Source organism: Etheostoma spectabile, chromosome 2, assembly GCF_008692095.1.
Source record: "Etheostoma spectabile isolate EspeVRDwgs_2016 chromosome 2, UIUC_Espe_1.0, whole genome shotgun sequence".
Lineage (NCBI taxonomy): Eukaryota > Metazoa > Chordata > Actinopteri > Perciformes > Percidae > Etheostoma > Etheostoma spectabile.
Genome location: NC_045734.1, coordinates 17418475 through 17431339, shown reverse-complemented (window position 1 = coordinate 17431339; position 12865 = coordinate 17418475). Strand labels below are relative to the sequence as shown.

Here is a 12865-nt window from a genome sequence, read left to right as displayed (position 1 = left end):
TCAGTAGCCTACGTCCTTAACTGTGCCCTTTTTAAATCAGAAGAACTGGTTCAAAATTATATGGTCAGTAAATGTACAGACTAAACATTGGAAATAAATCTAAGGTTTAATTTAACATGCAGATTTTAAGCATTAGTCTAGTTTTTCCTCTCAGGGGTTATTTTATTTTTACTTGGTATGTTACAGTATTCTCATTCATAGAAAACTAACACTAAATGAGACTCCCCAGCCAGACAATCTTCCACTGTAAAGTCATAGCCATCAACCTCCTTATCACAGCTTCCCCTGCAACAAAAAAGTCTCGCTCCACCTGGCTTGAGTCTCTGCTGCAACTCTTCTTCTGTGTGTTTCTGTTCGATACTTCTCAATCCACAGGAGGCAGACAATCACCTTCCTTCCTCTATCATTTCCTTTATTGTTCCAGGTCTCCTTCCAAGACTACAAACTTCCCTAAAAGCTTTTTTCATTTTAGAGGTGCATGATGGGAGTCTTTGCTACCATTTTCCCCATGATTCCTGTAACACCGTTCAATAAGAACAAAGCAGCGATTGGACCAGGTCCTGGCACAGAATGGAAGCTGCAGGGCTTGTAGTTGGATTGTTTTGGTTGGCCGCACATGCTCTGTACGACCCTGAAGATGATTGACTAAAAGCGTCTTGTGCCAATTGTTGTTTTTACTTTCCCTACAGCCACTTACAAAAAGAAAAAGAGTTTTTTTTTCTGTTAAATGTTCACCCTGTGTCCACCTGTGAGTGCCTGTTTGCATTTCTCTAATTGAGAGTTGATGTGGCTTTTATTGTAAAAGTTTACTTGCTTTGCATCCTATAACCTGAAAAACCTTCCAAGCATAAGTAATGAAATGTTTGATCAAGGACCAAGTGGAAATTGTCATTCATTTAAAGGACATTTTCTCATTATAAAGACATACAATAGTGAAGGCCATTTTAATACCTCTGTCTGGATTGTTTCCTAAGAGCGATTAACCTCAATGTTAACTCCTCCGTGTCAAGGGATAAGGAACCATTTAATGTCAACACCAGCCAGAATAACATAACAAAACGTGTTTATGTATGTCCTCTAGTGGGTCAGAGCAGCTTTAATTCAAGTCTCTGATACCCGACTTAAATGCCTGTATGTAAACAGGATTCAGTCCAAGCATAAAGTGTTTTTTACATGTTTGGTCACTGATTGACTTAGATATCGGTGAGATAATGGATGAAGGGTTTGAACCTAATTGATTGTTTTTGTTTGCCAATCTGACTTCCCCTTTTTTCAGTGTCTGTTTCAGCTCTTGTTATAGAAACCTTTGTGTAATGATTTAACAATTGTGAATTTTATAAAAAGAAGACTGCTTTAGAGTAGTAAAGTATCCACTATTTACCTGAATTAGTTGGCCAAATATGTATATAATGACTTCTGTGCTGTTACTGTGTATTTTGCCAATTTGAGGTAATGTTTCTGTGTGTCATTGTGCTTGGCTTTGTGCAGATCAGGGAAGAGCTGCGAGCCAATGGAATCGATGTTTACCCTCAGAAAGAGTTTGACGAGGATGCAGATGACAGGATGATCAATGACAAAATCAGGGTACATTTACAGGCTCAGTCAGATCAATAGACGGTCTCCTCTTGTGGCTCAAGCATTTGACATAGCAATATTGGTTGTGTGTGTTTGTGTACGTGTGTTTGTGTGCGTGTGTTTGTGTTCGTGCAACAGGAGATGATCCCTTTTGCTGTTGTGGGCAGTGACCAGGAGTACCAGGTGAACGGAAAGAAGATTCTGGGAAGGAAAACAAAATGGGGCACCATAGAGGGTAATACTTAAGATACACAGACACACACACACACGCACACACTTGCACAGCTGGTTACTTGTCCTGCCAAACAGACAATAGAAAATGATTTATCAGGCACAATAATATATGTTTCCCAACAGTCTAAACAAATAACAACACTGGTTAAAGGTGCCCAGCCACACATATCTATAACTCTATAACATTTCTTTGTGGAAAAAATGCCTTGGTTATCTTGTTTCAATCCATTCTAGTGCGGTATAGAACGCCTGCAAGAAGACTCAGCTCGATTTGTGCCAGTTCTCATTAATATTCAACAAGCTAAACTGATTGACTCTGATTGGCTAACAGCTAGCCAATGAGAGCCTAGCTATCAGCATCCTTTACCCAGCGCAACTGGGCAAGCTCATGAATAGTAATGAGCGCAGGCAACATGACATCAGACTGACCAGCTTTTGTAATTGGCCTGATTTCTCCGCTTATTTCTTTTAAGACGCTAGAGCTGACAGAGGAGGTAGCAGTTCATTTCACAGTCACAACATAACACAAACACATATGGACCTAACACACTTAAAAAAAATGCAAATAAAAATGGTTTTGTGTGGCTGGGCTCCGTTTAAAGCGGACATCCACTTGAGACAAATTCATTGAGGTTTATTAAAGGTCCCAGTCCCCCAACCTGCCTATGGTCCAACCAGTGGCTAGAGATGGTGATAGGTGTAAACCGAGCCCTGGGTATCCTGCTCTGCCTTTGAGAAAATGAAAACTCAGATGGGCCGATCTGGAATCTTGCTCCTTATGAGGTCATAAGAAGCAAGATTACCTCCCCTTTCTCTGATTTGCCCGCCCAGAGAATTTGGCCCTCCCATGAGAGAGAGAGAGACATCATGGCTTTCAAACAAGCAAAGTGGCAGTTGGTCAAACCCGCACCCCCCACCTTGCCTCAGAAGTGGCACATACTCAAAGCTCATTGTAGGACTGGCTCTAGTGGCTGTAATTCTGCACCAGGGCTGAATTTTGGGAAAGAGACTCGTCAAGGCAAGGCAAGGCAGCAGTTTATTTGTATAGCACATTTCAGCAACAAGGCAATTCAAAGTGCTTTACAACAAATCATTTAACAGATAAAACACAAGTAAAAACAGTTAAAAATCACAAGCATTAAAAACCGGTAAAAACACATGAATAGACAGTTAAAAACAAGAGAAACATAAACACAAAATAAATTTACAGTGCAGCATAAGAAATTAAAGAAATGATTAGTCATTTAAAGAAAGGCAGCATCAAATAGAAAGTTCTTCAGCCTTGATTTAAAAGAACTGAGAGTAGCAGCGGATCTACAGTTTCTGGGAGTTTATTCCAGTATGAGAGCATAGAAACTGAAAGCTGCTTCACCCTGTTTAGTTCTGACTCTGGGACAGAAACAGACCTGTCCCAGATGACCTGAGAGGTCTGGGTGGTTCATAGTGTAGTAGCAGATCAGCAATATATTTTGGACCTAAACTTTAGTGATTTATAACTAGCAAGAGTACTTTGAAATCAATTCTTTGAGACACAGGAAGCCAGTGTAAGACTTCAGAACTGGAGTGATGTGATCCAGTCTCTTGGTCTTAGTGAGGACTCGAGCAGCACGTTCTGAATCAGCTGCAGCTGTCTGATTGATTTTTTAGGGAGACCTGTAAAGACCCCGTTACAGTAGTCAAGTCTACTGAAGATAAAGGCTGGACAAGTTTTTCCAATCCTGTTGACACATAGTCCTTTAACCCTTGATATATTCTTAAGGTGATAGTAGGCTGACTTGGTAATTGTCTTAATGTGGCTGTTAAAGTTCAGGTCTGAGTCCATGACTACACCAAGATTTCTGGCTTGTGCTGTTGTTTTTAACATTGTTGTTTGAAGCTGAGCGCAGACTTTTAATCGTTCCTCTCTTGCTCCAAAACAACCACCTCAGTTTTTCCTTCATTTATTTCAGAAAGTTCTGGCACATCCAGCCGTTATTTGTTCGATGCACTTAGTCAGTTTTTGTATTGGACTATAGTCCCCTGGCGATAAGGTTATGTAATTTGTGTGCGTCCGCATAACTATGGTAACTTATTTTGTTTTTCTCCATAATCTGAGCCAGTGGAAGCATGTAGATGTTAAACAGAAGAGGCCCCAGAATGGAGCCTTGCGGAACTCCGCACGTCAATTTGTACGCTCAGATGCATAATTACCTATACACAAAGTAATCCCTATTCTTTAGGTAGGATTCAAACCAGTTTAGTACTGAGCCAGAAAGGCCAACGCAGTTTTCCAATCGTTCTAGTAGTATGTCATGGTCGACCGTGTCAATGCAGCACTGAATCAAGTAATACTAAGATTGAAATTTGGCCATTATCTGTGTTAAGGTGGATGTCATTAAAGACTTTGACAGAGCCGTTTCAGTGCTGTGGTGTGTTCGGAAACCCGACTGAAAGGTATCAAAACTGTTGCTTAGTGACAAGAAATGTTTTGAGTTGTTGAAAGACTACTTTTTCAATGATTTACTTAAAAACGGAAGGTTTGATATTGGCCTATATTTGCTCATTGTGACTTGTCTAGGTTGTTCTTTTTTAAGAGTGGCTTGATTACTGCAGTTTTCAGGCCTGTGGAAAGATACCTGAAAGAAGAGATGTGTTCACAATCTGTAGAAATCAAATCAAACAATTGGAAACATTTTTGAAAAGTCCCGTTGGTAAAAAATCAAGGCAACGGTCGAGGTTTTCAGATTTTGATAATGTCCTCCAGGTTTGTATGGTTGATCGTGTGAAATTCTGTCATATTGGAACTATTTTTGCTTGAACACTGTGACAACACATATCCTGGACTTGATATGGAGGCACTGACTGTTTGTCTAATCTTTTGAATTTTGTCTTTGAGAAGGAGGCAAAGTCATTGCAGGCCTTGGTAGATAAAAGTTCAGATGCTACTGGTACTGGGGGTTTGTTAACCTATCAACTCCAAACAAAGCACGGGAATTATTTTGTTTCTAGAGATAATATCAGAGAAAAAGACCTTCTTGCATTCCTCAGTTCCAAATTATAATGCGAAGTCTCTCTTTATAGGAGTTATAATGGACCAGGAGATTTGTTTTTTCGCCACCTTCGTTCGCTTTCCTACACTCTCTTTTTCTGTTCTCACCAGAGGACATTTCTCCATGGAGATCTTTTCTTACCAGAGACAACTTTGACCTTAGTGGGAGCAATGGCATCAATAATATTGTAATTAACAGTTGAAATTATCTACAAGCTCACTGACGATAGCCCAGAGAGGGCTGGTGTGGAGGAGAAAAGCTGTATAAATGTGTCCCTGGTGTTTTCAGTGATATACCGTTTTCTGATTATCTTTGTTTGGACCTTTTGGGCACAGAGATAGTGCCGTTAAAGAAAACACAGGATGATCTGAGAGAGCAACGTCAGTCACCACAACCTTGGAAATGTTCAGACCTTTGGAGACAATCAAGCCAGAGTGTGCCCCTTATTGTGGGTGGCTCCGTCACATGCTGAGTCAGTCCATAGTTTCTCAAAAACACAACACAGCTCTTTTGTCCCCCTGTCCTGGGGGCTGTCAACATGATGTTAAAATCACCCGCAATGATTACACAATCAAAGTAATGCAGATAATAGACAGCAGTTCAGTGAAGTCATCAATGAAGGTTGCACAATATTTAGGTGGCCTGTAGATATTTAGAAACATCGCTTGAGGGAAGATCTTAATTGAAGACAACATATTCAAAAGAAACAAAATTTCCATAACATATTTGCGTACAGTGGAATGAGTCATTAAACAAAATGGCGACTCCACCTCCTTTCTTATTCACTCTATTCTCACTCATAAACTGAAGTTAGGGGAGCTGACTCGATGAGAACACAGCGCTGTTATTATGGTCTAACCAGGTTTCAGTTAAAAACATAAAATCTAGATTGTGCTTAGTAATAAATCATTGAAAAAATGATTTTCCTGCCAAAGACCTGACGTTTAGAAGGCTGTGTAGAGTGTTTTTCATTTTTGGGACAGGCTGTAGCTGACGAGGAATGGATGCTAAATTTGCTAAGTATTGCAGTTAAGTGCTTATTCACCATTCTTTTCCTATTACCTATCACAACAGAAATTCAGATACAGTATTACGGGATCACTAAGGTCTATATAAAAGCATCCAAAGAGCACCATGTCATATGACCTTTAATAATTCTTAACTTTGTATATTATAGATTGGCATAATAATATTATATTATGCATCTACATGAGGGAATTTCTTCAAACACTAAAATGTCTCATTTACCACACTCACAACTGGGTCACACCTGTTAGTTGACAGGCCATCTAATTTAATCACTCTGATAAATAATAAAATCACATGCAGGCTATCCGGTAAGTTGATGGTATTTATGCAACACACCAGCAACAATATGTTGAAACAGCTTTGCATGAAAACAACAGATTCACAATTTTCAATTCATGGAAATTATAAACTGTGGCTTCAAAATCTGGCCAGCTGGTTAAACCATCTGTTCTCTGAGTACAAGGCACTTGTTTACATACATATCTCTGCATCTGTAACTAGGGACATGTATGAGACAAGGGAAGAGATTTACAAGGACTTTTTGTGTCCTTTGGGATAACACAGACACACTGCCTCACACACACTTGTACGTAGCAACTGTGATACAGTTTACATTTGTTGGCCTGTACGACATGCTCACACTGCCAAGGAAGTTCTTAGCAAGTGAATGTCCCCTCTCTCTCTCTGTGTGTGTGTGGTGTGTGTGTGTGTGTGTGTGTGTGTGTGTGTGTGTGTGGGGGTGTGTGTGTGTGGGGGTGGGTGGGTGCGTGCGTGCGTGCGTGCGTGCGAAGGACAAAAGGACAGCTGAAGGAGGCCTGGACAAAGGACTATCAATACATATAAACCATTTTTGTATATCTTGTAAATTATTCCAACTGCGGCATCTAAAAAAGTGGCTTGTCTAGTTCCTCTTTGATTCATGGTGGCCTACTGGTTCACTGGGAATGTGACCTTTTAAAGACATTGTGAGAAATAACACAATTTAAAGTCTACTCAGGTCCTCTTCAACTCTTAAAGTTGTTGGCAGTTCCACCAAAGAGAGATGTTCCCTCTAAATTTCTCAGAGGGTTTTATTTAAATAACTCAATATAATCATTTGAAATAAAATGCAAAAAGCAGTAAAATTATTCAATATTTCACAAATATTTATTTATTGACTACAAATTGGTGTAGCAGAAATGTGTTTGTTTTTCCTTCCTATCAAGGATTGCATTGGTCCCACATGAACCTCAGAAATGCATTTCAAGCTCAAACCAGGCCGTTGTACTCCCTGAAAAGATGACATTTTCAAGGTAGTACTATGGACCCTTTTAGTGTTAGGAATTTGAAGGTAACTACTACTCTCTCAGCATGCATTATGAAATTAACTTCACAGAATGGCAGGGGCAAGGGAGGCGAAGTACATGGATTGGGGGACAAATGCCGTCTTGTCTGGCTGAAAGAACAATGGCTCCTTTCTAGTAGAGCCAGGTGGTGGGAGAGGGGGAACACGGAAAAGGAGGAGAGAGGAAGCTGCTGCTCTGTTGGACTTGTCGGCACCGACATAATTTAGGCCTCAGAGGAGAAGTCTCTATATATCCCAAGTGGAATAGAAACAGTTTATTTTCAAGGATTGGAGAATCAATTAGAGATGGAGGGAAGGAATAGACATGCATTTAAATGTATATATTGTAGGTACAAGTAGAGAGTGGCGATACCAGCAGGGTAGCTTGTTTCAAGTTAGCAGTGTCTTCCTTCGACGCCACTAATCAACGCTCACAGACTCGGCAGTTATCCCACTCTCCTCCTTTCAAAGAGAGTTTAATTTCCTGCCCATGGATTTCAAAGCTTTACATAAATAGCACCCTCCTTTTTTCATTTACACTCTTGACATAATCTATAATTCAAACATGTGTTAGCCCTACTGGAGGCACCAGCGGCTTGTCACTGGGAGTATGTTAAAACGTTTCACTTAAAGTTTTCCAATATAGAGGAAAGCCGAGATGTATTAAATTACTCCAAAGTGGAGGAGTGTGTTATCTTGGCTTAAGAAAATTGCTGGAGATGTCATGTTAGAGGATGCCCTTCAGTTGACTTGTGAGCAACACTGCCATTTTGTGGTTCTTTGAGGAATGGCAAGTAATGTGGAATAGAAGGAATAATATTTAGTTATCTCATTTCGTGTGTGTGTGTGTGTGTGTGTGTGTGTGTGTGTGTGTGTGTGTGTGTGTGGGTGTGTGTGTGTGGTTGTGTGTGTGTGTGTGTGTGTGTGTGTGTGTGTGTGTGTGTGTGTGTGTGTGTGTGTGTGTGTGTGTGTGTGTGTGTGTGATGTGTGTGTGTGGTGTTGTGTGTGTGTGTGTGTGAGAATCTCTCAAGTTATGTAATTCAACTAATATTTTCCTATTTTTATTTTCTGCAGTTGAGAATATTGCACACTGTGAGTTTGCCTACCTGCGGGACCTCCTCATCAGGTGAGCTTGCATTATAATTCTAGAGTTTATTGTATAACCAATATATATGAAATTATATAAAAGACTAGCTATGGATGGACCAACCCTCCTGCTAGATAAAAAGCAACTCACTTTGTGTTGAAATTAATTGGGAACAGCACAAAGGCTCTATGAAGCTTCACTTTCCTACTAAAATCAATACTAATGAAATTCTTTTAGACGGGTTGAGTGCTTCCCTAGTCAGTGTTACAACAGGCATGTTGGCATTTGAGTTGCTTATTGGTACAGGAGTCTAATCAATGCCAGCCTTTAGGCAAACGCAATGGTTCTCCAAACCTTATCAATTAAAAATGACAAGGTATACATTGGTAACATACTGGCAAAACAAAAAAATTGATTTTAGCTGTAAATTAACATAAAAAACATACATTTAATAGTATGGGTATTTTTTGTCTTTTTAGAAGAATCCCAACATATGATAACTTTCCCTTGTAGATGAACTTGTCCAGTGTGGGAAAGCTAGCGTCCGCTATTCACAAAAAGCTCACAATTAATGCAGTACTCTCTTGGCCTGTGCCATGGCCCCTACTTTGGTAATCAAAGAATTATAAAGTAACACACAAAACAAATTTTGCTTGTTGTAGGCGTTATGCTGTAACATTATAGTTAATACTTACTGGTGTTGTAATACAGTTTGCTGTCTTTCAGGACACACATGCAGAACATAAAGGACATCACAGGCAGCATCCACTACGAGACATATCGTGTCCGCAGGTTAAATGAGTCCAATGGCCATTTCAGCTCACACCCATCTGACAATCCTGCTGATCAGCCAAAGGCCAACGGTCAGCCTGGGGGGCAGCTCAGCGCCCCGCAGGCCAACGGAGTGGCTGCTCAGCATGAAGCCCTCTCCCACGAGATGTAGAGCCAATATATGACATCAGGACACAGCCAGGCACAAACCAACATGTATTCTGTATACATAAACAAGCCCACATGTACACAAACACACACTCATGCTGTGAAGCCCATTTCTGGAAGGACCCTTTTCTGCCTGAAAAAAGCGACCTAACCACAAGAAGTTCCAAGACCGAGTAAATCCCAACATTTTCCTTCAGTGAGTAAAATGTAGATCCACATACTGTACAGAACTCCCCTTGTTTGGTTCTCCCCATCTTCCAGACTGCACAATGCATCTTCATTCAGGATTGTTTACAATAAACCAAAAAAGTTAACAGGTAATGGATAAACAGAAGAAAATCTAAACCTATCTCATTACTGAGCTCTGGCTCCTTGGTTTATTTTTAGAGCACTAGCTGGCTGTAGTAGAGTGCAGTAGTCATTGAAATAAGAAGGAAACCATCATCAGTGGAGATTTTGATCAGAATAAAGTAGTATGATGGAAAAAAAGAGTGCCCATAAGAGAAAACAAAGCCTGTTTTGGACAGAATAGCTTTGCAGGATCTTGGGGTGACAGGAGGTTTTGCCATGCACGGCTACCCAGATGGAGAGAAATGGAAAACAGTAATTCAAAATGAAGAAGAGCATTGCAGGTGAAATTAACTCATAACTAGGATTAACTGTTTAAGGTTTAGGATTAACTGTGCCACTGGCCTGGTCTGCTTTGTGTTGTGGTGCATAGTTTTGTATAGACACTAGGGTTAAGTAGGATACTTAGATTAGGTTTATAGTATCATGGAGAAAGCAAAGATATTGTTGACACCTCTGCGCTGCAAAATAATAAAAAAACACAAGCAGTGGCAGTGTGGAGCAGCTTTCGGAGAATTTAGTCCTATTGTAATTCTTCTGTTTTTAAAACCCCTTTTTGCCAAACCATCCTGTCTCTTTCTATATAATGCCAATGTTGTGTAATACAGTCATACCTTGCATTTTATATTATTCATTCACTGTTGTATTTTCATTGCAGTTCATGTTCTAATATTATATACAATGAGTTGTAAAGTCTGTACAACTGTTGTCCCATGCAGCCGTTTTGTCCATTTAGTTTTTCTGACTGTAAACCAAATAAAAGTAATTTTTTGGTATGTTTTAAAGAAAAGCACATGCAGCATACAGAATTGATTTATGAATAGGTATTTATGTGCATGTTAAGTGTAATCCGTTTAATTCAACTTTCATTCCAGCTGTTGGCTTGCAGAGGTTTGTTGCAGGTCTTTAACAGTGATGATCTTTTATCTTTACTAAGTGTTTATTTCTTGTGGCCTGTATTCACACAGTAAGTTGTACCCTGTTGGCTAGGCTGCACTATCGCTTGCACCAAAGCGCAAAAGTTGTCAATATTTGTACATTGAATATTCACAAATTAAAACTGATCTTGCCAATAGGTAATGGTTCGAATGGTGACATTTACAAGATTAAAGCAGATTTTGTCGTAGGTGTTTTTCTATCCCTGAAAGGAACGCCAATAAAATTACAGAGAGAAAGTTTTTATCTGTGTTAAATGTGTGCATTGATACAAACTTAAGGGATACTTTATAGAGGCTACATCTAAATTTGCAACATATTTTCCTAACAAAAAGTGTATTTTCTGCCTTTTCCAAGTCAAACCAAGAACAAGTTTCATACCTATAGAAGAGACAATACATTCAAAAACCAAGAGAACTATTGTCTTCAGATAGATTGGGTTTGCTTACTGGTGTATAGTTCTTGTGTAATTTGTTATGGTATCATCAGATTATCTTTGATATGTTATCTCAAAGAATAAAGATTGGTATTTTTATTGTTTAAAGTTGATTGTCTTGATTTTCAAAAATTAGAAACTTAATTCAGTGAAGAGCGGCAACTTAGAGCTGAGGCTTCTCTATGCAGATAATTCCCAAAGGTTTAAAGATTCTCGCGCTGTTAAACCCATGAACACATGTCAATATTGATTTGCGGTTTTCATTCATATATGTATAAAACATGCAGCACACACTACTACAACTGAGAGGAAATGTGAATTTGCAGCTTTGCAGTGGCATCACACACCACACAGTACAGTTTCAACAGGGCTTCTCATTTACACCTCCTGTCACACCCTTTCTCAAACACCCTGCTGAACGTGATGTGTTGACAGTGTGGTCTGTTGACGGTCATTGTCACCCTTTTCACACGTTGGAGCTCCTGCTGTGGCTTTCCCAGCCATCTTTGTGTTCAATTCATTATTTTGAATCTCCTGTGTGCTGCTGAGGACGACACCGCCAGGCTGACAAATGACAAAGTGAAGAAGAGAGACAGTAAAAGTTCCAGCAAATTCAGTATATATTGAAAACTCACCTGACGTTGACACTTCTATCTAAGCTGTTTTACAAGGCAGCCGTCCTGAGGGTGAGTGACAATGACAGCCGTGACACTGCTATGACAGGCCCACTGCCTGGCACAGGTACTAAACCAATTTGGTGATGCACATGAAGCGACACCTGTGCTTTCTCATTGGTACAGCATGTTTCATTCAATGACTTTGTCCATGTAATTGTAAAATGTGTTATTAGTAACTGTAAGAGTAACCATCTTCAGCCAAAGTCTACACAGCATTTTACACTGCATGACACCAGGACAGATTTGTTCAGAAATCAGATGGATTACTTTATGGCACAGAGAGAGACTCTCTGAGCCAAACTGAGCTTTCAAAACTTCCTCTTTAAGTGGCGGCTTGTGGAAAAACTGAAATGTGTGTGTGTGTGTGTGTGTGTGTGACTACATTTGTACATCTATATTTTTACTTGGATCAGCTAATACATTTCATAACATGGCCTTCATCAGTTTGTTGGGGGAGTAAAATCACAATCTACAGTAGATGCACATAGTTGCCAGTTTATTAGGTACACATAACTAAAACTAATATACAACAACACACAACAGGGAAAACCTACAAAAAATCGATTTAATTTCTGAGAACCTTTATTTTGAAAATGTTCTGTTGTAGGTGCAGCATCCTTGAGAGTCCGGCCTCATTGGATAATTAATGGTGATTTGTGGCGTTCAAGTAGGCTGTGCTTCCACTTGCTCTGTAAATCCTGATGAATGCTGAAAGGTTGGTTCACTCGGGTAAGTCAGTTTGGTCACGCTCTCATTTAGTTGCTTTTCTTGTCATTTGAGCAACGGTTGGATATTGTTTTGTTTTTTAGTTTTTTTTTTTTAGTTCTAGCGTGCTGTGCTATCGTTTCATCACACAATCCATGCGGAATTAGAAACTGTAGTGGGCAACTGAGTTGACACACACTTATTGCCTACACTTCAGTATCATCACATCAGTGGGCTAATTTAAATTATTTCATATCCTGGTATTTTAATTATGAGGTGAGATATGTGTGCTACTAAAATGCATTTTAACATTTTAAACCAGATTCGATGTGAATCTTCAAATGGCAATCAAAATGTTGACATTTTTGGCCACCTTATTTTAGCTCGTTGCTAGCCAACTACCTATAGGCTAGCTAGCGTCCATGCAATAGATGGTACTGTAGCTCAGAAGAACTTCTATTCTTCTAAAAAACTGAAGTTAACAGGATGGCTGTCTCTGACAGCTAGCATGTGCCTACTCATTGAAGCCTTTATTTCTAACAAATA

At 39.6% G+C, this 12865-nt stretch overlaps 1 protein-coding gene across 9 annotated transcripts in view; it reads left to right on the top strand.

The window, feature by feature from the left end:
• septin9b (septin 9b) overlaps positions 1–11045 on the top strand; it is a 79708-nt gene extending 68663 nt beyond the window's left edge. For all 9 annotated transcript variants that reach the window (XM_032500247.1, XM_032500258.1, XM_032500228.1 and 6 more), the window contains 4 exons: positions 1489–1584; positions 1714–1810; positions 8266–8317; positions 9005–11045. In XM_032500247.1, coding sequence (XP_032356138.1) covers positions 1489–1584; positions 1714–1810; positions 8266–8317; positions 9005–9221 — 462 coding nt within the window. In that variant the 3' untranslated portion in view covers positions 9222–11045. The remainder of the gene's footprint in view (positions 1–1488; positions 1585–1713; positions 1811–8265; positions 8318–9004) is intronic.
• Positions 11046–12865: the final 1820 nt, after the last annotated feature.